The 22,525-nt window shown below is 35.8% G+C and overlaps 1 protein-coding gene across 7 annotated transcripts in view; it reads right to left on the bottom strand.

Annotated features, from left to right (window-relative positions):
• RALGAPA1 (Ral GTPase activating protein catalytic subunit alpha 1) overlaps window positions 1-22,525 on the bottom strand; it is a 259,309-nt gene that overhangs the window by 220,916 nt on the left and 15,868 nt on the right. For all 7 annotated transcript variants that reach the window (XM_049899503.1, XM_049899496.1, XM_049899501.1 and 4 more), the window contains exons 2-4: window positions 15,050-15,160; window positions 14,054-14,103; window positions 7,413-7,470 (exon numbers count right to left, since the gene is read on the bottom strand). In XM_049899503.1, coding sequence (XP_049755460.1) covers window positions 7,413-7,470; window positions 14,054-14,103; window positions 15,050-15,160 — 219 coding nt within the window. The remainder of the gene's footprint in view (window positions 1-7,412; window positions 7,471-14,053; window positions 14,104-15,049; window positions 15,161-22,525) is intronic.

Consider the following 22,525-nt stretch of genomic DNA (forward strand, 5'->3'; position numbering starts at 1 on the left):
GAAATCTACAAAATATTGCAGAGAGAAGTTAAAGAAGATATAAATACATGCAATGTTCATGAATTCGAAGACTCAATAGTTCTAATGGTAATTCTCCCTAAATTAACATACAGATTCAGCACAATTCCTACTAAAATTCCTTTAGTCTTCTTCCAGAAATTAACAAGCTGACTCTAAAATTCATATGGAAATACAAAGAATCCAGAAGAGCCAAAACAATCTTGGAAAGGAACAAATTTGCAGTGCTGGCACTTTGTGACTTCAAAACTTAACTACAAAACAATAACCAAAACAGTGTAGAACTGGCCTAAGGGTAGGCTTACAGATAAATGGAGCCAAATTGTGAGCCCAGAAATACACCCTTACATTTATGATCAATTGTTTTTCAACAATGATACCAAGACAATTTAACGTAGAAAGGTTAGTCTTTCAACAAAAAGTGTTTGGATAATTGGATAGCCACACATAACGAAATGAATTTAGATCCTACTTCATACTATATACAAAATTAACTTAAAATATGTCACAGACTTAAACATAAGGTCTAAAAATATAAGACTTTTAGAAGAAATCACACAGAAAAATCAAGACTTTGGGCTAAGAGTTCTTAGATAAAGCAGCAAAAGCATAAGCCATGTTAAGAAAAAAACTGATAAATTGGGCTTCATTAAAATAAAAAATTTGCACTTCAGCAGACACCATTAAGAAAATGAACAGAAAAACACAGATTAGGAGAAAATATTCCTAAATTAAGTATTTGATAATGAACTTGTACTCATAATAAGTAAAAAACTCTTACAACCCATAAGTAAAAAACTCTTACAATTCAATAATAGTAAGACAAAAAAGCCAATTTTTAAAATAAGCAAAAGATCTGAATAGTTATTTCACCAAAGATGATATTGGAATTACTAACAAACACATAAGGTGCTCAATGTCATTATTCATCAGAAAATGATAATTTAAAGCCCCAATAAAATATCATTACACATCCACTAGAAGCACTATAATTAAAAAAGACAGACTATAACAAGTGTTGATGAGGATGTGAAGTAACCGGCACCCTCATATAATGCTAGTGGAAATATAAAATGGAAAACAGTTTGGCAATTTCTTAAAAAATTAAACATAATTTTCACCCCGCCAGTAATTCCACTACCAAGAAAAATTAAAACACATGTCTATACAAAGACCTGTATATGGACATTCATAGCAGTATTATTCATAATAGCAAAAACCAGAAACAATCCAAATGTCCCTTAAACGGTGAAATGATAAATAAAATGTGGTATAGGCATACAATAGAATAATATGTAACAATAAAAAGGAATACTGATATATGCTATGGCTCATAGTATGTGTTGTTTAAGATCAGAAAAGGTGTGCACCAGGGTTGTATCCTTTCACCACACATATTCAATCTGTATGCTGACAAATAATCTGAGAAACTGAACTATATGAAGAAGACTGCAGCACCAGGATTGGAGGAAGACTCATTAGCAACCTGTGATATGCAGATAATGCAATCTTGTTCGCTGAAAATGAAGAGGACTTAAAGCACTTACTGATGAAGATCAAAGCTACAGCCTTCAGAATGAATTGCACCTCAACAAATACAACAAAAATCCTCACAACTGGACCAATAAGTAACATCTTAATAAACGCAACAAAGATTGAAGTTGTCAAGGATTTCATTTTACTTGGATCCACAATCAACTCTCATGGCAGCAGTAGTCAAGAAATCAAACGATGTACTACATTGGGCAAATCTGCTGAAAAAGGCCTCTTCAAAGTGTTAAAAAGCAAACATGTCACTTTGAGGACTAAAAAAAATGCCTAATTCAAGTTATGCTTTTTTTTTAATAATTCAGATTTAAATTTATTTTCTTTCCATGTTAACTGTCTACTATATTAATACCATCATACACTTGCCATTTGGACTGTGTTGATTTTAACTTGGCTCCCTGAAGCACAACATGTGACCCAAATGAGCAAGGCTATCTCCATAGCATCTTCCTCCTCCCCTTTAAAAAACATTTATCAAGCAAACAATTACTTACTTATGGACCTCTGCCAAGAACTGTGTAAGAAAACAAAGACCTGGTCCCTGCCCTTTTAACTTTCATAACTCAAAAGAACAGCTGTGATTTCCCCCCAGTACTATAACTAGATAAATTTACTGTTCTCTAGGTATGTTGTTGTTGTTAGTTGCTGTTGCAGTTGATTCTGACTCATGGCGACTCCATGTGTACAGAGTAGAAGCACTCCATATATATTTTTTTTTAATTTTTATTGTGTATTAGGTGAAAGCCTACATAGCAAATTAGTTTCCCATTCAATAGTTTGTACACAAAGTGTTCCATGACATTAGTTCCATTCCTCACAATGTGCCTGTCCTCCCCCACCTCCCCACCCCCCATCTCCATCCTAGGTTCCTCATTTCCTTTCACCTTGAATTTTTGTTTTCTTGCCTTCTCAACTTTGCTTTTGGGCAAATGTTGCCCTTTTGATCTTGTATAGTAGATTGTTCTAAGGAATACGTTCCTCTCGGGTGTTGTTGTTTATTTCACAGGCATTTCTATTGTTTGGCTGAAGAATGGTCTCTAGTAATGGCTTCGGTCATAGCTCAGAAGGGTGTCTTAGAGCCACAGTCTCAAGGACTCCTCCAGTCTCTATCAGACCAGTAAGTCTGGTCTTTTTGTGAATTTGGTTTTTTGTTCTGCAATTTTTCTCCTGCTTTGTCCAAGACCCTCTGTTGTGATCCCAGTCAGAGCAGTCGGTAGTGGTGGCCGGGCACCATCTAGTTCTTCCAGTCTTGAGGTCATGTAGGCTGTGGTTCATGTGGTCCATTAGTCTTTTGGACTAATTGCTCCTTTGGTTCTTTTGGCTCTCTTAATTCTCTTTTGCTCCCGATAGTAAGAAACCAATAGTTATATCTAAGATGGCCACTCACAAACTTCTAAGATCTCAGACACTACTCATCAAAGTAGGAAGCAGAACTTTATGAACTATGTTGTCCCAAGTGATCCTGATGTCCCCCGAGTGTATGGTCCTTTGCCTTTGGGCCTAGGAACTTTGTCTGTGAGATGTCTGGTTATGTCTAAGAAGTTGCCCTGAATGTGGCCCTTGTCTGCTCTATTGTCTATATTGATATATAAGCATCACTTACAGTTATGTATGTAGAGATATCCACCACCAGACCTATATCTGCAGATGGGTGTGTTCCCTTATACTCTCCCACACCTCTTGTCATAGCTATCTAGCTATGTATCTATTCATAAATTAGTGTTTGTTAATACTATTGTCACAGGATCATCTATGCTACAGTAATTACCATTGCTGCACTTCACTTTGGTGTTCCTCTCAGTGTCCGCCCATGCCTTAGTCATGTTTTGCTCACTTTCCCCATACTGTGTATTGCCTTTCCCTTCACGAAAATTAACACGTATCTTCTATCTATTTGATAATTACCATCCCTGGTAACCATCACAAAAAGTTTTGTTTTGGTTTTTTTAATGTGTGTAAACCTTTTCTTATTTCTTTTTTATAATAGTGGTCTCATACGATATTTGTCCTTCTATGATTGACTTATTTCATTCAGCACAATATCATCCAAATTCACCCATGTTGTGAGATGTTTCATGATTTGTCATTATTCTTTATCACTGCATAGTATTCCACTGTGTGTAATACCACAGTTTGTTGATCTATTCATCTGTTGATGGGCACTTAGTTGTTTCCATCTTTTTGCTACTATGAATAACGCTGCAATGGACATGGGTGTACATATATCTATTTGTGTCACTGTTGTTACTTCTTTAGGGTATATCCAGCAGTGGGATGCTCCATCATATGATATTTCTATTTCTAGCTTTTTGAGGAAAAGCCATGGTATTTTCAATTGCCTCACATACATGCAATAGCTGGACAATGAATAAGGAAGACTAAAAAATTATTGATGCATTTGAATTATGGTGATGGCAAAGAATATTGGACTGCCAGAGGAACGAACAAATCTGTTTTGAAGAAGTACAGCCAGAATGCAAGGATGGTGAGGCTTCATCTCACGTACTTTGAACGTGTTATCAGAAGGGACCACTCCCTGGAAAAGAACATCATGCTTGGTAGAGGGTCAAAAAAAAAAGAGGAAGACCCTCAAGGATTGACATGTGGCTACAACAATGGGCTGAAACATACCAATGACTGTGAGGATGGCACAGGACCAGACAGCATGTTCTTCTGTTGTATATAGGGTCCCTATGAGTAGAAATTAATTCAACAGCACCCAACAACAACATGAATATACTAAAAAATATTATGCTGAGCGAAAGAAGTCAGATGCAAATAATTCAATTTGTAAGATTTCATATATGAAATGTTGAGAAAAGATAAATTCACAGAGGGCAGAAAGCAGACTGGTGGTGAGAATGGATATCAATTGCAAATGGATTCGAGGGAATATTTTGGGGTAATGGAAATGGTCTAAAACTGGATGTGGTGACTATATACTTTGTAAAAATCACTGAGTTGTATACTTATAATGTGTGAACTTTAACTATGTAAATTATATCTCAATAAAGTTATTTTTAAAAGATCAACAAGACCATGAGACAGAACTGGATGCTGTCTGGCTACCATTATTGAACGATTTTATCTAAGGTTCTACGGAAGAATCCTGATTAAAAAGGGGGGTAAGAAACATAATTTTAAATTCTCCATGGCATCTAGATCTTCTGGAGCCACTGAGGTTGGATAAGCACCTGAAACTACTGCCCCGAGATAATCTTCAAACCTTGAACATCAAACCACAACTTTACCCAGAAGTCTGCTTAAAACCAAACCATAGTTCCGTTTAATTAGTAAAGTATGTCTGCCTGGAGCATTAAACTCTTTCAAATATTTATCTATGTGGGATCAAATTAACAACCTTGAAAGGTTAAATGAGAACTTTAGGGTATAGAGAGTCTGTGCTAATGGTGGTGGAATGAGTTGGTGGAAGGGTATGGGGAGAACGAGTGCACAGCTTGAAGAATGTAAGCAATGCCACTGAATTGTAGTTTGTTGAAATGGTGTACGCTTTGCTGTGTATGTTCACCAAATATTTTTTTTAAATCTACCAAAGTCACTGATTTATTTTCCTTATACACAAAAAAGGAAAAGAAAAGAAAGTTTTATAATTGTATTGTCTTGTATAGCGTCCTCCCAAAATTTACCTCCCTACCAGAACCTCAGAATGCAACCTTATTTAAAAATAGGGTCAATGCAGATTTAATTATTTAAGTTACGATGACATCATACTGGAATAGTGTGGGCCCTTAATCCAATATGACCGATGTTCTTATAACAAGAGGAGAAGAGACACGACACAGAGGGGAAAGGACCAAGTGAAGACAAAGACAGAGATCAGAGTTGTGCTGCCACAAACCCAGGAATGCCTGAGGCAAGAAAGAATTCTTCCCTAGAGACTTCGAAGGGAGCATGGCCCTGTCAACACCTTTATTTTGGATTTCTACCTCCAGAACTAGGACACTATGAGTTCCTGTTGTTTTAAGTCATGTGACTATGTGGTAATTTGTTATAGCAGCCCTAGGAAACCAACACAGGTTTCTTGGTGACAAAGAAAAATGACTCTTTATGTGCCTTCTAAAGGTACGGGCATTTATTGGAATACATGACAACCAGGCAGCCTGAAAGTCCTTTAAAGGCTATATCCTTTGGAAGTTATAATAAACCTTTGAAGTTCAGATGTCTCAACAAAGTTTCTTCACAGACAACCTTCAAGGCCATTATAATCATTGTGAAGTGCAGAACAAGATCTCACTATTCTACTGAGCACCTTAATATGCATTTATTAGCAATTCACATGTCTTTGGTGATATATCTATTCAAATCTTTTGCCCATTTTAAAAATAGGCTTGCCATCTTATTACTGAGTTGTAAGAGTTCTTTATATATTATGGGTACCTCTTTTTCAGTCTTCAACTTTATCTAAAAGGTTTATTCTACATGACCTAATATTTAAATATTATCTCCTTCAGCCCCTGCATCAATAACCTTCCTACCAGTCCAGAGTTCCTTCTGTTACTGGAACTGCTAATTGGAATGGCCTGCAGTTTCAAAGCCTCAGACAATATTATATTTGCTAGAACTGATGAAGAAATATAGAAGTTAAACGCATGACTCTCTTTTTTAAAAAAATAAATACACTTTAACAAATGAATATAAGGCCAATAACATTCTGCTTCGACAACATAGACTTGGTAGGCATATACTCCCCATGAGAGAAGGTTCATGAGAATCGCCATCAATCAACACTAACATCAGTGAGATACTGAACCAAAACCAGCAACTGCCTACCTACAGACTCCTTTTTAATCTAAAGGGGAAAAAAGTCTTAAAATGTAGCTCACAAGCCCTGTGATGATACTGTGATAGACTTTAAGCTAGCAAGCATGCTGGCTTAGCTCCTGATAACAAAAAGCGTGTGACTTCATGCTGCCTACTTGGTCGCTGATAATAATCCACTGAAGAGTTGTTTTAGTCGTCTTCTTTTCAACTTTATTTTATGAGCTGAGAAGCCTTACTTTGGCCCTTCAAGAAATCAGCCAAGCACCAGTCCTTTTTTGTGTGTGTACAGAGCAAAGCGCCAGCTGCCACTGCTTTTCAAATCTGGAGCCCGTGGCTTCAGCTCTACCTGGCACTTTGTATTTCTCTTCCATTCTGATCCATAGAGATATTTATCTTGATGCTGAGCCTGCTTTTATCTTTTTGGTTTTATAGGTTTATCATCATTGCTAGGAAACCCTGGTAGCGTAGTGGTTAAGTGCTACGGCTGCTAACCAAAGGATCGGCAGTTCTGATCTGCCAGGCGCTCCTTGGAAACTAGACGGGGCAGTTCTACTGTGTCCTATAGGGTCGCTAGGAGTCAGAATCGACTTGACAGCTCTGGGTTTGGCTTTTTTGGTTTACCATTGCTAACGTATTCAGGGTAGAGGACAAGGTGGATAAAAGAAATTCATTATGCTATTTTGACTGAAAATCATTCATTTATATTTTTATCTTATACTCCCAGTCAATCTATACCTGAATTCTTTATTTTGTTTATCCTAAAGCATAAACTATGGGTTCATTTCAAACAACTACCATATCGTTTAAGCACTCAGCTGCTAACCAAAACGTTGGCAGTTCAAATCTCCCAGGCACTCAGTGGAAGAAAGACCTGGTAATCTGCTTTCATAAAGATTACAGCCAAGAAAACCCTATGGGGCAGTTCTACTCTGTCACACAGGGTTGTTATGAGTCGGAATCAACTCGACAGCAGCTAACAACAACCACCACCAACAACACATTAGAGGGCATTTTCATATATTAACATTTATTTCCAATGTGAAATACATATTTAAATTACTCACCAATACTATGAAACTGCCACCGCTGATGAATTCTTTCTGGAAGAAGTTGTAAAATTTTCTAAAAATCAATGAATAAAACAGAGAAAAAACCAAAAAGTGAGTTCATATCCTGTAAATATGAAACGGTAAAGAAAGCAATCACTAAGTACTTGAGAGTTTCTCACGTACTACAAATACAAAGTAGTTTTTGAGCTAATTTGATATTATTGGCACTATTACAGCACAGGCATGTTGATCAATTTTTGAAAACCTCAGAAAGCAATAACCAATATCAACAAAGATTTGGAACAGGAAACGAATGAAAATTATCTTTTACAATGATACGGTAATTAAGTAAGTACATTTTGCCCTAATAATTAAATACTAATAACATATTTTTTTTTAATTCTCATTTAAAAGTCTTAGAATTTCTACATTATGGATATCACTGATGAGTATTTGCTTCTTTCAGATGTTAATATCTGTAACATTTTCTCTTTTTCAAGTGGGTCTTTCTCCTGTTTTGATAAACCAAAGAGAAATATTTTGATTTCACAAAAATCCAGTCAAATATTTTGTACTCTGGTAGTTCATGTGAACCAATAAGTATTTAGATGTATGAAAGACGCAATTATGAGAGCGAAATTTAAAAATTTAGGACCACCAGAGTTAAGTTTGGGGTCTCTGGGTGGTACAAACAGTTAACACGCTTGGCCACTAAGCAAAAAGCTGGAAGTATAAATCCACTCAGAGGCCCCTTAGAAGAAAGGCCTTGGAATCCACTTCTCAAAAATCAGCCACTGAAAACCGTACGAAGCAACTAATACCATATAACAATATGTGTACAAATTTTTGTATGAGAAATTAACTTGAGCTGTAAACTTTCACCTGAAGCACAATAAAGAAAAAAGAAAACCCTACTGAGCACAGTTCCATTCTGACACACACATGGGGTCACCATGAGTCAGATGAACCTGACAGCAAATGGTAACTGGTATAGTTAAAATACCTGTTACCCATGCCCTCGACTCATGCCAAAAAAACCCAAACCCGTTGCCAATGAATCAATTCCAACACATAGCGACTCTACAGGACAGAGGAGAACTGCCCCATAGTTTCCAAGGAGCACCTGGCAGATTTGAACTGCCAACCTCTTAGTTAGCAGCCATAGCACTTAACCACTACACCACTAGGGTTTCCAGTTAACATATATATAAGTTTCCATTAACTGGGAAAAAACTCCACATAATACTTTCAAAATTTTGCCGTTAATTTCCTTTACTACTGCACTTGTGTGATATTCAAGATTATTGTAGACCACAGCTGCCTTACAGCTGAACTATGCTCTCAGTACTCATCCAGTTACTGAATGACATTTAAATGACGAGCACCAACTGTGAGCAACTGAATGCTCACACTGCCAAGTATTAAACTAGACATTTTATATAAGGGTATCTCAACCTTTACAACCATCCTAAAAGGAGGGTTTACTAATCTCATTTTATAGGTGAGGCAGGTTATGTAATATGCTCAGGTTAGAAGGCTACAAAATAAAAGCAGGTACAGAGACCAAAGTGTATGAGTGGTTACCAGGGGCAGGACGGAGCGGGGAGAAGGGGGTTAACAGTGATAGAAAAATCTCATTGATTAAGGGTAGGGTTGCAGAGCTGATTATTGCAATTGCTGTCCATAAGTTGTACACTTGTAAAAAGCTGAATTGACAAAGTTGTGTGATAGATATATTTACAACAATAACCAAAAAAAAGAAAAAAGCATAGCTGCTGAGATTTACAAATACAACACAATACCAGTCCAAATACCAACAACATTCTTTAAAGAGATGGAAAAACTTATCATTAACTTTATATGAAAAGAGAAGAAGCTCCAGATAAGTAAGCACTACTGAAGAAGAAGAATAAAGCAGAAGGACTTGCACTGTCTGACCTCAGAACCTACCATACAGCTACGGTAGTCAAAACAGCCTAGTGCTGGTACAATGACAGGTACATTGACCAATGGAACAGAATTGAGAACCCATATGTAAATCCACCCACCTATGGTCACCTGATCCTCGACAAGGGCCTAAAGTCCATCAAATGGGGAAAAGACAGTCTTTTTAACAAATGGTGCTGGCAAAACTGGATGTCCATCTGCAAAAAAATGAAACAGGACCCATACCTCACACCATATACAAAAATTAACTCAAAATGCATCAAAGACCTAAATATAAAGCCAAAAACTATAACGTTCATAGAAGAAAAAATAGGATCAATGCTAAAGGCCCTAATACATGGCATTAACAGGATACAAACCACAACAAACAACACAGAAACTCCAGAAGATAAGCTAGTTAACTGGGATCTTCTAAAAATTAAACACTTATGTTCCTCAAAAGACTTCACCAAAAGAATAAAAAAGAGGACCTACAGATTAGGAAAAAAAAATTGGCTATTACAAATCAGAGAAAGGCCTCATCTCTAAAATCTACAAGAAAACCCACCACCTCTACAACAAAAAGACCAATAATCCAACTAAAAAGTGGGCAAAAAAAATGAACAGACACTCCACGGAAGATGCCATTCAAGCAGCCAACAGACACATGAGGAAATGCTCAGGATCCCTAGCCATTAGAGAAACACAAATCAAAACCACAGTGAGATACCATCTCACCTCAGCATTACGAATCCAAAAAACAGGAAATAACAAATGTTGGAGAGGCTGCAGGGTGATCCGAACTCTTATGCACTGCTGGTGAGAATGCAAAATGATACCATCATTTTGGAAAACTATGTGGAGCTTCCTTAGAAAGCTAGGAATAGAAATACCATATGATCCAGCAATCTTACCCCCAGGAATATATCCTAGAAAAATAAGAGTCATTATGTGAATAGAAATATGCACACCCATGTTCACTGCGGCATTGTTTACAATAGCAAAAAGATGGAAACAACCTAGATACCCATCAACAGATGAATGGATAAACTGTAGTACATACACACAATGGAGTATTATGCAACGATAAAGAACAACAATGATTCTGTGAAGCATCTCATAACATGGATTAATCTGGAGGGCATTATGCTGAGTGAAATGAGTCAATCACAAAAGGACAAATATTGTATAAGACCACTACTATAAAAACTCATAAAAAGGTTTACACACAAAAAGAAACAATCTTTGATGGTTATGAGGGAGTGGAAGGGTGGGGATAGAAAAACACTTAATAGATAACAGATAAGTGGTAACTTTGGTGAAGGATAAGACAGTACACAATACTGGGGAAGCCAGAACCTGTACAAGGCAAGATCATAGAAGCTCCATAGACACATCCAAACTCCCTGAGTGACCAAATTGCTGGGCTGAGGGCTGTGGACACCATGGTCTCAGGGAACATCCAGCTCAACTCACACAACATAGTCTATAAAGAAAAAGTCCTATATTCTACTTTGGTGAGTAGCATCTGGGGTCTTAAAAGCCTGTGAGCAGCCATCTAGGATACTCCACTGGTCTCACCCCTTCAGGAACAAGGAATAATGAAGAACACTAAAGATACAAGAGGAAGATTAGTCCGAAGGACTAATGGACCACATCTACCATGGCTTCCACCAGACTGAATCCAGTACAACTAGATGGTGCCCAGCTACCACCACTGACTACTCTGACAGGGACCACAATAGATGGTCCTGGACAGAGCTGGAGAAAAATGTAGAAAAAAAATCTAACTTAAAAAGAAAGACCAGATTTGCTGACCTGACAAAGACTGGGGAAACCCTGGCCCCCAGACACCCTTTCAGCTCAGTAATTTAGTCACTCCTGAGGTTCACCCTTCAGCCAAAGACTGAAGAGGTCCATAGAACAAAACAAGACTAAAGCGGAACACCAGCCCTGGGCAAGGACTAGAAAGCAGGAGAGGGTAGGAAAGCTGGTAACAGGGAGCCCATAGTTGAGAAGGGAGAGACATGTCGTGGGGTTGTTAACCAATGTCATAAAACAGTATTTGCATTGTTTAATGAGAAACTAGTTTGTTCTGTAAACCTTCAAATGAAGTTCAATAAAGGGAAAAAATATATATCTGCTGAGGGTCCTTATGTAGAACCAAAAACCTTACAGGATTTGGTTCCTTGGTTTGGAGGTTTAGGGTCATGGTTTCAGGGAACATCCCAGTTAATGGGCCTAATAATGTTTTCAGTGCTTCTGTTCTACCTCCTAGTTCACTGTGTAGTGCCTGGAGTCTTAAAAGCTTACAAGTGGCCATCCAAAGCACAACAATTGGTCTCTATTCACCTGGAGCAAGAGAGGAAGAAGGAGAGTCAGGATAGTAGGAGTAGATGAAATGTGCTGGTAGTTGCCTCCATGAACAGCTGCCTCCTTTGCCATGAGACCAGAAGACTAGATGGTGTCTGGCTACCATTAATGAACACTTTGATCAAAAATTCTATAGAAGAATCCTGATCAAAAGGGGAAAAATGCATAACAGAATTTCAAATTCTCATAAACAGACTCTAAACTTTCTGGAGCCATGGAGGTTGCATGAACTCCTGAAACTACTGCCCTGACATAATCTTTAAACCTTAAACCAAAAATATCCCCTTAAGTCATCTTAGAACCAAACGATATTTTAACTCAACTAGTAATAAAGATCTCCCTTGAGCATTAGTTCTTTTAAGAACTATTTACATGGGATCAAATTGAAAACAGCAACTCCAAAAAGATTAGATAGGAACCTTAGGGGGCAGTGAGGTGATATTAATGAGCAGCAACTCAGAAAAGGAGGGGGTCAATGACTGTACAACTTGAGGAATGAAATCAATGTCACTAAATTGTACATGTAGACACTGTTGAATCGGTGCATGTTTTGCTGTGTATATTCCCAAAAACAACAAAATACATAAAATTTATGGGAAAAAAAACTAAATATATTACTTAAAATAAAAGCAGCGATTCCAACCATGAAAATGCCTATTCCCAAAATCTGTACATTTATACTATTCTGCTCAAAAGATGATATGCATATTTTATACTTCTCTATCTTGTCTTTGATACTATTTTTTTTAGTCTACTCCATAATAGAGCATTGTGAGGAAATTAGAAAGTTCTGAATACAAAAATGGTCCCACATGAGATATACAAACTTCTTTACCCTTGTCCCTCCCCCTCAATGTCTCCAACAACTAGTCAGCAATTGTATAATTATATTAATTTTGGTGTGGAAAAGAGATGAAATTATAGAAAAGTTGAAAAACATGCTCGTAAACTACTCAAAAACATTCCCGAATTATGATTATTTTACTTTATATTTAACCACTTGTAAAATGGAAATACATGTCTCTATTTTTTTTTATGTGGTTAATATAAAGAAGAAAGAAATAATACGTGGCCTTTACACAGAAGAAAACAGAATATAAATTCTGTGCCATACTAGTAACACTACATATTCCTATTCAAAAAAAAAAAAAAAGCAAATCACTTCATTTATATACTTTCTTGATTTTTTTCATCATACTTCTCTAAAGGTAGAGGTCAGATATTAGTATCTCCAACATAAGTAGAAAAACACCAGCACACAAGTTAAATAATTTTTTCAAAGAATGAAAACCCAGTACTTAGCATGTCTTTATTAAATAAAAACTTAGTGATTCATTAAAGACAAACATATTTCTGTTCAAAGAATAACAAATGATCAGTATATGTTACACCTTGGAAAACATTCGTTTTAATAGATTGACACATTGAAAGAGTTTTTGTTAACTAATCAATCATCTTCGTTTCCTGAATATAGTGTAAGCATGAATATTTGAAAGAATATCTATTTTCCAAGAACTATTAACTTGCTTTCTCAGTGGATACTTTGATTCTTTTCTCAGAACATCTATGTTTTAATATTCATTTTGTGAACAGTTCAAACAAACACTTTGGGAGGTGGATACAATCAAATTCCTGATGATTAATGACTAATGAAAATTAACTGCAGAACAGGTACCAATATTAGTTACTTCTGTCTCTAACTCTTAAAAATAACTTCCCAATTTTAGCTGTGATTAGATCAACAGCTAAAAGAGCTATCAAGTTGTTCAAATTCTTCTAAACTATATCAAAATATTCAACGTACAAAACAGTGAATTATCTTTAATTAATAACAGATAGACTTTAGTTCAATATTTAGAAACTGATTTCCAAATTCTTTGTAATGCCTTTCAAGTCACAAGGTCTAAGACTGGCTTTCTACAAGTCTCTAAATTCTCAGCAAAAGTCAGAATACTATTATCACCATTTAAAAGAGAAAACAAAGAACAAGGAGCTATTTTGGAGCTATTTTAAAGGAGAGATAAGGGTCTTCATTTTTATCAGTGTGCCAAAAAAGAAAATGAACTTTAGCAGAGCACTGAAGTCTTTGCTCATCCACCCCTAAGCTATGTCCTTCTGACTATTTATTAACAATAAAAGATGCCCCATTCCAATTGAAAGTAATCTAGAATGGCAACTTTTACAACATTTTAAGACTATTTTATACAAGTGTACAATAAAGAGCAAGTAAGGCAGAAAGTATAAATTCCTTGGACAGATTCACAGTGTTTTCTTATATGCTTTATAATTTCAATATATTCCTATATATGTTACAAGAATTATTTTTGAAAAAAGAAGTTAGATCCATAGGTACTTACCTCAAAAATAAAAAGTATAGCATCCAATTCCTCCCTTTGAGATTTGTGACCTAAAACATTTTTACAAGAAAATATTTAAACATTCCATTTTGTCCTCATTGTTAACAATCACTTAATAAGCTTAAAATAATTCAAGCACTTAATTGTTTTTTTCAGTGATCTTTAGTAAAATATTTAAAGCATATTCTGTTCAATACATGGACAATATCATAGAATCCCTTTCTACTCTTTTTAAACAATTAAATTTAGATTCTACATATGTACCTTTAAAAAGAAATCATGATATTAATGAGGGAGGAATAATTCAGAAAAGGAGAGTGAGAATGGTTGTACAACTCAAAGAATATAACCAGTGTTACTAAATTGTACACATAGAAACTGTTGAATTGGTGTATGTTTTGCTGTGTATTTTTTCAACAACAACAAGATAAATAAAATTTAGAAAAAAATCATGAAATATTCTGAAGAATTTTAAACATACTAATATGTAAATGATTACTCAAACCTGGCAAAGTACAGGGTCAGCTGAAAAGAGGAAGCCCTTCAACGAGGCAGACTGACATAGTGGCTGCAATAATGAGCTCAAGCATAATAACAACAGTTAAGGATGGTGCAGGACCAGGCAGCGTTTCATTCTGTTGTGCATAGGGTTGCTATGAGTAGGAACCAACTCGACGGCACCTAACAACAACAACTCAAACCTGGAACATGCTTCTATGGAAGAAGGAAGGAGGTGAGATGAGGAAGCAGGTAAACCTAACCAAGAAAAAAAAAAGCATATCTTCTAATGCCTTCTTAAAGTAACACATCAGCTGTCTCTCAAATACATATCACTAGCCTTATAATAATAGTGAGAGAGGTGTCTAAAAGCTGCCTGACAAAAAGAAGTGAAATAACACTAAAATTCTGACAGCCAAGAGCCTCTTTTTAAAGTTTTATGCTTGTGACAATTATTCAAAACATCAACATAAGCCAGGATAGATTTTAACTTCTTACCTTTCTGTTTAAGACTAGCTTCAATTGTCACAAAATTTTCAAAGAACACATAATATATATGTGAAAAATGTTGGTCAAAAAATTGTTTAAGATCGATAGACTCTGCATTCTCTGAAAAATAAAAGAGAACAATTTTTAGTGACTACTATGTTAAATCAGATTTAGCGAAAATTTACTGAAAAGTTCCTTCAAAAAAAAAAAACAAGAAACACTCCTAAAATTCTATCCTGTTAAAATATTTGAGATATGCATTTACAGATCTAGTCTTCACAGATTTTAGTTTTAACCTTAGAAACTGTGTAAGTTATTACAGTCTTTGTTTCCTAACAGAAAACAATGTCTCAGAGAGATTTATTCAAAATCATTAACAATAGAAAAAAAAAAGTCAAATTCTATTTTTAATTCACAATTACACCTCTCCTAACTTCTCCCCAAGATGGTTTAAAATCAGTGTTTCCAACCATAATAATTCATGATACCTGAAATATTTATTCAGTAAATAGGTACCTAACAATAAAAAAATAGGCTTTGTAAAAGGCACTTAAGGGATTATAAAACTCAAACAGTACAGATCTAAAAGAAATTGTCAGTACACTGCAAGACACACAAAATTAATAGATAACTATACGCACAGTAGAAATGATTAGGCACAGAAAGTGAGGTAACAGATAACGTATAATGGCAGTCCGGAAGCACAAAATTAATTTTAAAGCTCAGTGAGGGGTTAGGGGTCGCCATGAATCCGAGTGACTTGAGGATAACTACTGTTTGTTTTTGACAGGAAGAGGGTGGGGAAAGAAGCCTGACAAAAGATATAATATTTGAAAAGAAGTTGTAAGGACAGGAAATGTCCTGGATGTGAAGTAGCAGGGTAAAATGGGAAAGGCATTCTACATATAAACAAAGATATGGAGTGAGGAAAGCACGAGGCATAAGGGGATGCAGAAAAATAATTCATTTTGCCTAGTGCTTAGAGCATTTTCATAAAAATAAAATTGAAATCGTACGTTTGAGATACACTGTAAAATGTCTTGAAAGAAGAAGATTGAATCTACTATTCTAAAACAAGATACCTGTGTACACACGTGTATATGTACTTATGCACGGAAGATACTAAATTATTACCAGTGGTTACCTCTAAGAAGCAATGACTGGTTTTGTTGTTTGGTTGATTTTGAGGGGGAATAAGCAGTTTGGTACAGTGGTTAAGAGCTCAGCTGCTAACCAAAAGGTCAGCGATTCGAACCCACAGCTCCAAGGAAGAAAGATATGGCAGTCTGCTTCCATAAAGATTTACAGACTTGGAAGCCCTGTGCTTTTGGCTTTCATCTTAAGTGTAATTAAAACATCCAGCTTTGACTCCCGTCTGTAACAATTACTACCTGTGTTACTTTACACAGAACTAGAAATAGTAGTGACGGCTAACAGAAACTAAATGCTTCCTATATGCCAGACACTTTTCTAAGTGCTTTACAGAAATTAATTCCCATAATCCTCATGGCAACAGTATGAAATACATACCACTGTCATTCTTATTATATAGATAAGAAAACTTAGGCACAGAGAGTTTAAGTAATTATCTAGGATAAGCACAGCCAGGATTTAAACACCAAGCAGGCAGCCTGGATCTAGTGTCCATGCTCTTAATTTCTACGTTATTCAGCCTCCAATGTAATACCTATATAAGAAAAACATAAGAACAGTAATAATTTTATCTATTACCTGTTTATAAAAAGGTAAAAGAGTACCAGTAATCAAATACTAAATATATTTTATATAACATCAAAATAAAAACACATACAGTTGAAATAAATAGGAAAAGTGTTTTATTTTTTCCATAAAGTATGTGAAGAAAGTAAAAAAAAATTATAAAATCAGAATGAAACACACTGCTATAATTATCTTGAAATTTCCTGAAATTAATGTTTCAAACACAACTAACGCCCTAGGCGAAGAAGAAAATGAGAACAGTAACAAAGCAAAACAAAATCAAAACAAAACAAAAGCAAACATTAATCAATTCAAGATTTTGCAACTGAATTTAGAAGCCAAGATACTCTCTTAATTTATTTTTTTGTTTTTTACAGTATGTTAACAAAGTGTGGAAACTACAAGCTTGCCAATAAAAAAAGTTTGATCAAACTTAGGCTTTTTTTTTTTTTTAACTCTATGCCTATTTGTAATGAATTAGCAAATAAAAACTTAAAAAAAAATTTTTTTGCTCACCAATTCACAAAATTTATATGGTGGGGAAAGTGAAAGCAGAAACACAGAGGAGGTGGGTAAGATATAGTAAAAGGGCTTCATTTATTAAAAAACAACTCTCTGAACTAAACAACAATAGAAGAATGGAAAATGGAAAAGAAAGGAAATGCAGAAAGAAAAAGATTATGGTAAAACTTCAACCAATTTTAAATCTCAATGATAAGTCCCATTTTTTCCAAAAAGGTCTCCTTTACCCCATTCTGTTTTCTATTTCCTTGAACACCTCCATGACTTTTAGTCCATTTCATTCCTAATTCTGTGACATGAGCTAATATTACTTTCCTAAAGATATTGAAGTTCTTTGAGAGCAGAAACCATGTCTAATTTCTTTCATAATCCTTCAAATTTTTAATCTAATGCTAAGGAAGTGCTGAACTGGTGGTTGGTACTCCAGGAAAAAAAATAAGGCTTCAAAATTGTTCTCTGTTTTCAGAAATACTTCTGTTTGAAGCATTGGGGAACTAGTATTTCCATAAAGAAACCAAGTAAGTACTTCAACCAGAAAATTCAAATTGAGGCTCTAAGATTTAAAAAATTGACTCAGGCTTAGGAGTGCCTTACAGGCCTTTGAGAATACGTAGCAAAATAATTCTAGACTTCATTTAGTCCACAAAAAAAGGTCTCTTTAGTCTGTTTTTATGACTAAGTTTTAAGAACCTGACTGTAATATATCTTCTGCTATATATTTTAAAACATTTAAGCAGCATATCAAACACATAATTAAAAATTTCAAGGTTCAATGATCTCAAGGAATATCTAGCTCAATTGGCATAACAAAGTTTACATAGAATATGCTCTACGTTCTACTTTGGTGAGTTGCGTCTGGGGTCTTAAAAACCTGGGAGCGGCCATCTAGGATACTGCTTGCTCTTCGGGAGCAAGGAAGAATGAAGAAAATTAAGGAAAAAATGGAAAGATTAGTCCAACGGACTAACGGACCACATCTACCACAGCCTCCACCAGACTGAGTCCAAACAACGAGATGGTACCCAGCTACCACCACTGACTACTCTGACAGAGATCAGAATCGAGGGTCCCAGACAGAGCTGGAGGGAAATGTAGAACAAAATTCTAACTCAAAAAGAAAGACCAGACTTGCTGTCCTGACAGAGGCTGGAGAAACCGTGAGAGTATGGCCCCCGGACACCCTTTCAGCTCAGTAATGAGGTCACTCCTGAGGTTCACTCTTTAGCCAAAGACTGATTAGGCCCATGGAACAAAAGAAGACTGAAGTGGCACACCAGCCCTGGGGCAGGGACTGGAAGGCAGCAGGGAACAGGAAAGCTGGTTGAGAAGGGAGAGTGTTGACCTGTAATGGGGTTGTTAACCAATGTCATAGGAACAATGTGTGTGCCATTTGATGAAAACCTAGTTTGTTCTGTAAACCTTCATCTAAAGTACAATTAAAAAAAAAAAAATTTCAAGGTTCAGAGGCCAGTCTTCCTAAGTTTAATGTCGGTCAGATATTGAATACTTCTCTATAAAAGTTATCACACAACTCAAGCTGGAAGACCAAAAATACAACAAAATTTTGCAGTTATCATCTTTCTCCCTCATTATTAAAAAAAATCATTTGAAACTGTTCTTCAAATTATGGCTTCAAAATATACTGATCTGTGAGATGTGTTACAAATAATCTGCTCCTACTAATAAAGTATTAAATGGTGCAAATTTACTGCTTTAAAATAATCAGCGATAATGAGGATGGATCTAACAACATAGGGATTAATTATCCTCACAAACTAATTCTCTGGAAACATACAGAAATGCTAGGTAGAAATAAATAATACAATTAATTTAAATACTAAAAACGAACCCAGTGCTGTCGAGTCGATTCCGACTCATAATTTAAATACTAAGTTTTAAAAAAAAGAAAAGGGGAAGGAGGGATAGTGAAGGAAATAAAGAAGTAGGCTGAAGGAAAAGGGAGGAGGGTAAAGGATGAATATGGAGCAAGTGGGTACTTGAAAGAAGAGGGATGAAAAGGAAGAGATGAGAAGAGGAAATGGCGAGAAACGAAGAGGGGGGCATAGGCAAGAGGAAAGAGAAATACTGTATAAAATATAATACGGAGTCAAGCACAAATAAAGATAGGAGGATAAAAGAACAGAAAAGTAGAAGGGAAAGAGAGGAGAAAGAAGGGAGGAAAGGGGGTAAGAAACAAATACGCTAGATAAATTATAATAATTTTATATACGATCAAGCTCAAAAAAGAGGGAAATAGATGGAAAAAGGGGAGGAAATTGAGAAATGGGAGGGAGGGAAAGAAGTACAAACAAGGGCAATTAAGAAACAGTAAATCAGAAGGTAGAACTAAAGATATTACTCTGAATGTAACAGAGAAATAACAAGATGAATAGAGAAAATGTAGGCAATATGCAAAGAAATAATGCCTGAAATATATCCATTTATCACAAGGCAATGATGAGACTGAAAAAGTATATTTAGTTGCAAGCAAGTGAACACAAATAAATTCATACATGGACACACATCCTAATACGAGGTGGAAATATTAAAACCAGCAAAAGGTAAAAAGCACAGCTGCCTACATATGAATATCAAAACTAACAGCAGATTTCTCATCTGCACAGTAGTGGTAAGAAGACCATGCAATTTTACACTCAAAGAACTGAGGGCAAATAACAGTCAATCTAGAATTCTATAGTCAGCTAGACAATTGTTCAAAAGAAAACATGAGTAAAGGCATTTTCTAACACATTGAATTTACCACTCAAAGATCCTCACTCAAGGATATATTTCTGTAAGAGAAAGAAACCCAGATGAGACAACTGGGTGCAAAAAGCAAAGACGGGCAAACAAACTGGAAATCGTATGGATAAATCTAAATGAGCACCTAATGTTAAAAACAAACCAAAAAAGAACTACTAATGAAACGGGCTACTAACAAGGAGGATAATTTCAGACAAACGTGTGAAAGATGAAAAAGAAGTAACAGTGAAAGTATTTTAAGCACTTCATTTTGTTAACAGAATTGCAGAAATACTGATGAACTCCAGTAGTATGCTACTGAAATTTTAGGAGTCACCACTGAAAGAGCAACAATAGAATTCATAACTTTGAAACTATTAGAGAGGAAAAAGAACATAGAAACCCTTATCTATCTAATAGAAATGCACAAGACCAGGTGAATAAGGTGGTCCAAATAAATATAAATACATTTGTAATTATAAAAATATTAGTGAATTAAATCCTCCAAACACACACAGAAGTCCACCTATATGGTATTTACTAAAAAATAAATTTTAAATCCAAATTAATTAAAGGGATAAATTAAAATATACTGTTCAAATATTAACCAAAAATGCCAATGATGATTCATCAATATGAGGCAAACTAACCATTAAAGCCAAAATTACTACAATTAAAGGTCAATGCATTTTAACAACAGACTCTATTTACCTAGAAGCTTTAAACTTGCCTGCATAGCTTCAGAACTGACAGAATTCTAAGGAGGAGCAAACTTACTAAAGCATGACAGATTTCAACACACCTGCTCATATTTAATACAGTTAAGATTTTAATGCCCCTGAACCCCAGTGACACACTGGTTAAGAGCTCAGGCTGTTAATCAAAAAAATGTCAGCAGTTAGAATCCACCAACTGCTCCTTACAAACTCTATGGGCTGGTTCTACTCTGTCATATAGGGTTGCTATGAGTCAGATTCAAGCCGACTACAATGGGTCTTGGATCTAGCATAGTTAAGACTTGTAATGATACAGAAGATGTGACTAGCACTTTACATATGCAACTCTAAATCTAATAGAAAATAGATACTCTTTTCATGCAAAACTGTGATACTTACCCCCAAAAAAGACACAAAATAAATAGAAAAAGTGCCAAGAATAATACCACACATGCCATATTCTCTGAACAAAATGATATAAAATTAGGTATTAATAACTCAAGCTAGTTCCTATAAAAAGGAAGAAGAGTTCTTAGATTAAACAGTCCCAGGCACTCACACAGAAGAATGCCTGTTTCCAACAGACCATAAAAACTCTTTAATTCACAGGGCACTGGGTAGAGTACTATGGAAGGTATTGCCTCAGTACCAAAAACCAAGCCTGTGGCAGTCAAGTTGATTCGGACTCATAGAGACCCTACAGGACAGAGTAGAGTTGCCCCATAGGATTTCCAAGGACCAGCTAACAGCCAAGCTCTTAATCACTGCATCACCAGGGCTCCATTGCCTTGGTACCAAAAAAATAAAAAAAGGACCCTGGTGGCACAGCGGTTAAAGCGATCGACTGCTAACCCAAAGGTTGGCGGTTTGAAAGGACCAGTGGCTCTGTGGAAGACAGACTGCCTCAGGAGTGGGGAATAGTTAACCCTATCTGAACACTGTTCCAGAGCTGCCTAACAAATCGTAACCAAAAACCCACTGCTGTTGAGTCGATTTCTACTCATAGCGACCCAATAAGGTTTCCAAGGCAGTAAATCTCTACAGAAGCAGACTGCCATGTCTTTCAACCACAGAGCAGCTGGTGGTTTCGAACTGCCAACCTTTCAGTTGGCAGTCAATAGCTTTTAACCACTGCGCCACCCAGGCTCCTTAACAAATCGTAACAGCAAGACAAAAAAAGGCACAAACTGTTCCCAAATAATTTAACTGCATCCCAAAAGACAGCTCATGAAAATTTATAAGAATATAAAATATCCAGGACCCAATAAGGAAAAACTGACCATGCCTGGCATCCAATTAATGATTACCAGGCATGCAAAGAAGCAGGAAACCATAACCTGTAATAAAAAGAATAATCAATTTATCAAATCCAAACCAGAACTGACACAGGCGTTAGAATTAGCAAAAAAAAAAAAAAAAGGCATTAAAATAGTTATAACTGTATTCCGTATGTTTAAAAAGTTAAGGAGACACTTGGAAGACATAAAAAAAAGATCCAAATATAACTTTTATAGATGAAAACTAAAATGTTTAAGGTGAAAAATAAACTAGACAGAATTAACAGCAGATTGGCACTGCAGAAGATAAATGAACTTGAAGGCACAGCAGTAGAAACTATCCAAAATAAAACACAAAGAGAAAGAAGAATCCACTAAATTGAAAAGTGTACCAGTGAGCTGTGGAACAACTTGAAGTGGCCTAATTCCTGACAGTGCAGTGTTTAAGCACTTGGCTGCTAACTGAAAGGCTGGCAGTTTCCACGGAAGAAAGATGTGGCAGTCAGTTT

The sequence above is a fragment of the Elephas maximus genome, chromosome 10 (assembly GCF_024166365.1).
Source record: "Elephas maximus indicus isolate mEleMax1 chromosome 10, mEleMax1 primary haplotype, whole genome shotgun sequence".
In the NCBI taxonomy this organism is placed as follows: Eukaryota; Metazoa; Chordata; class Mammalia; order Proboscidea; family Elephantidae; genus Elephas; species Elephas maximus.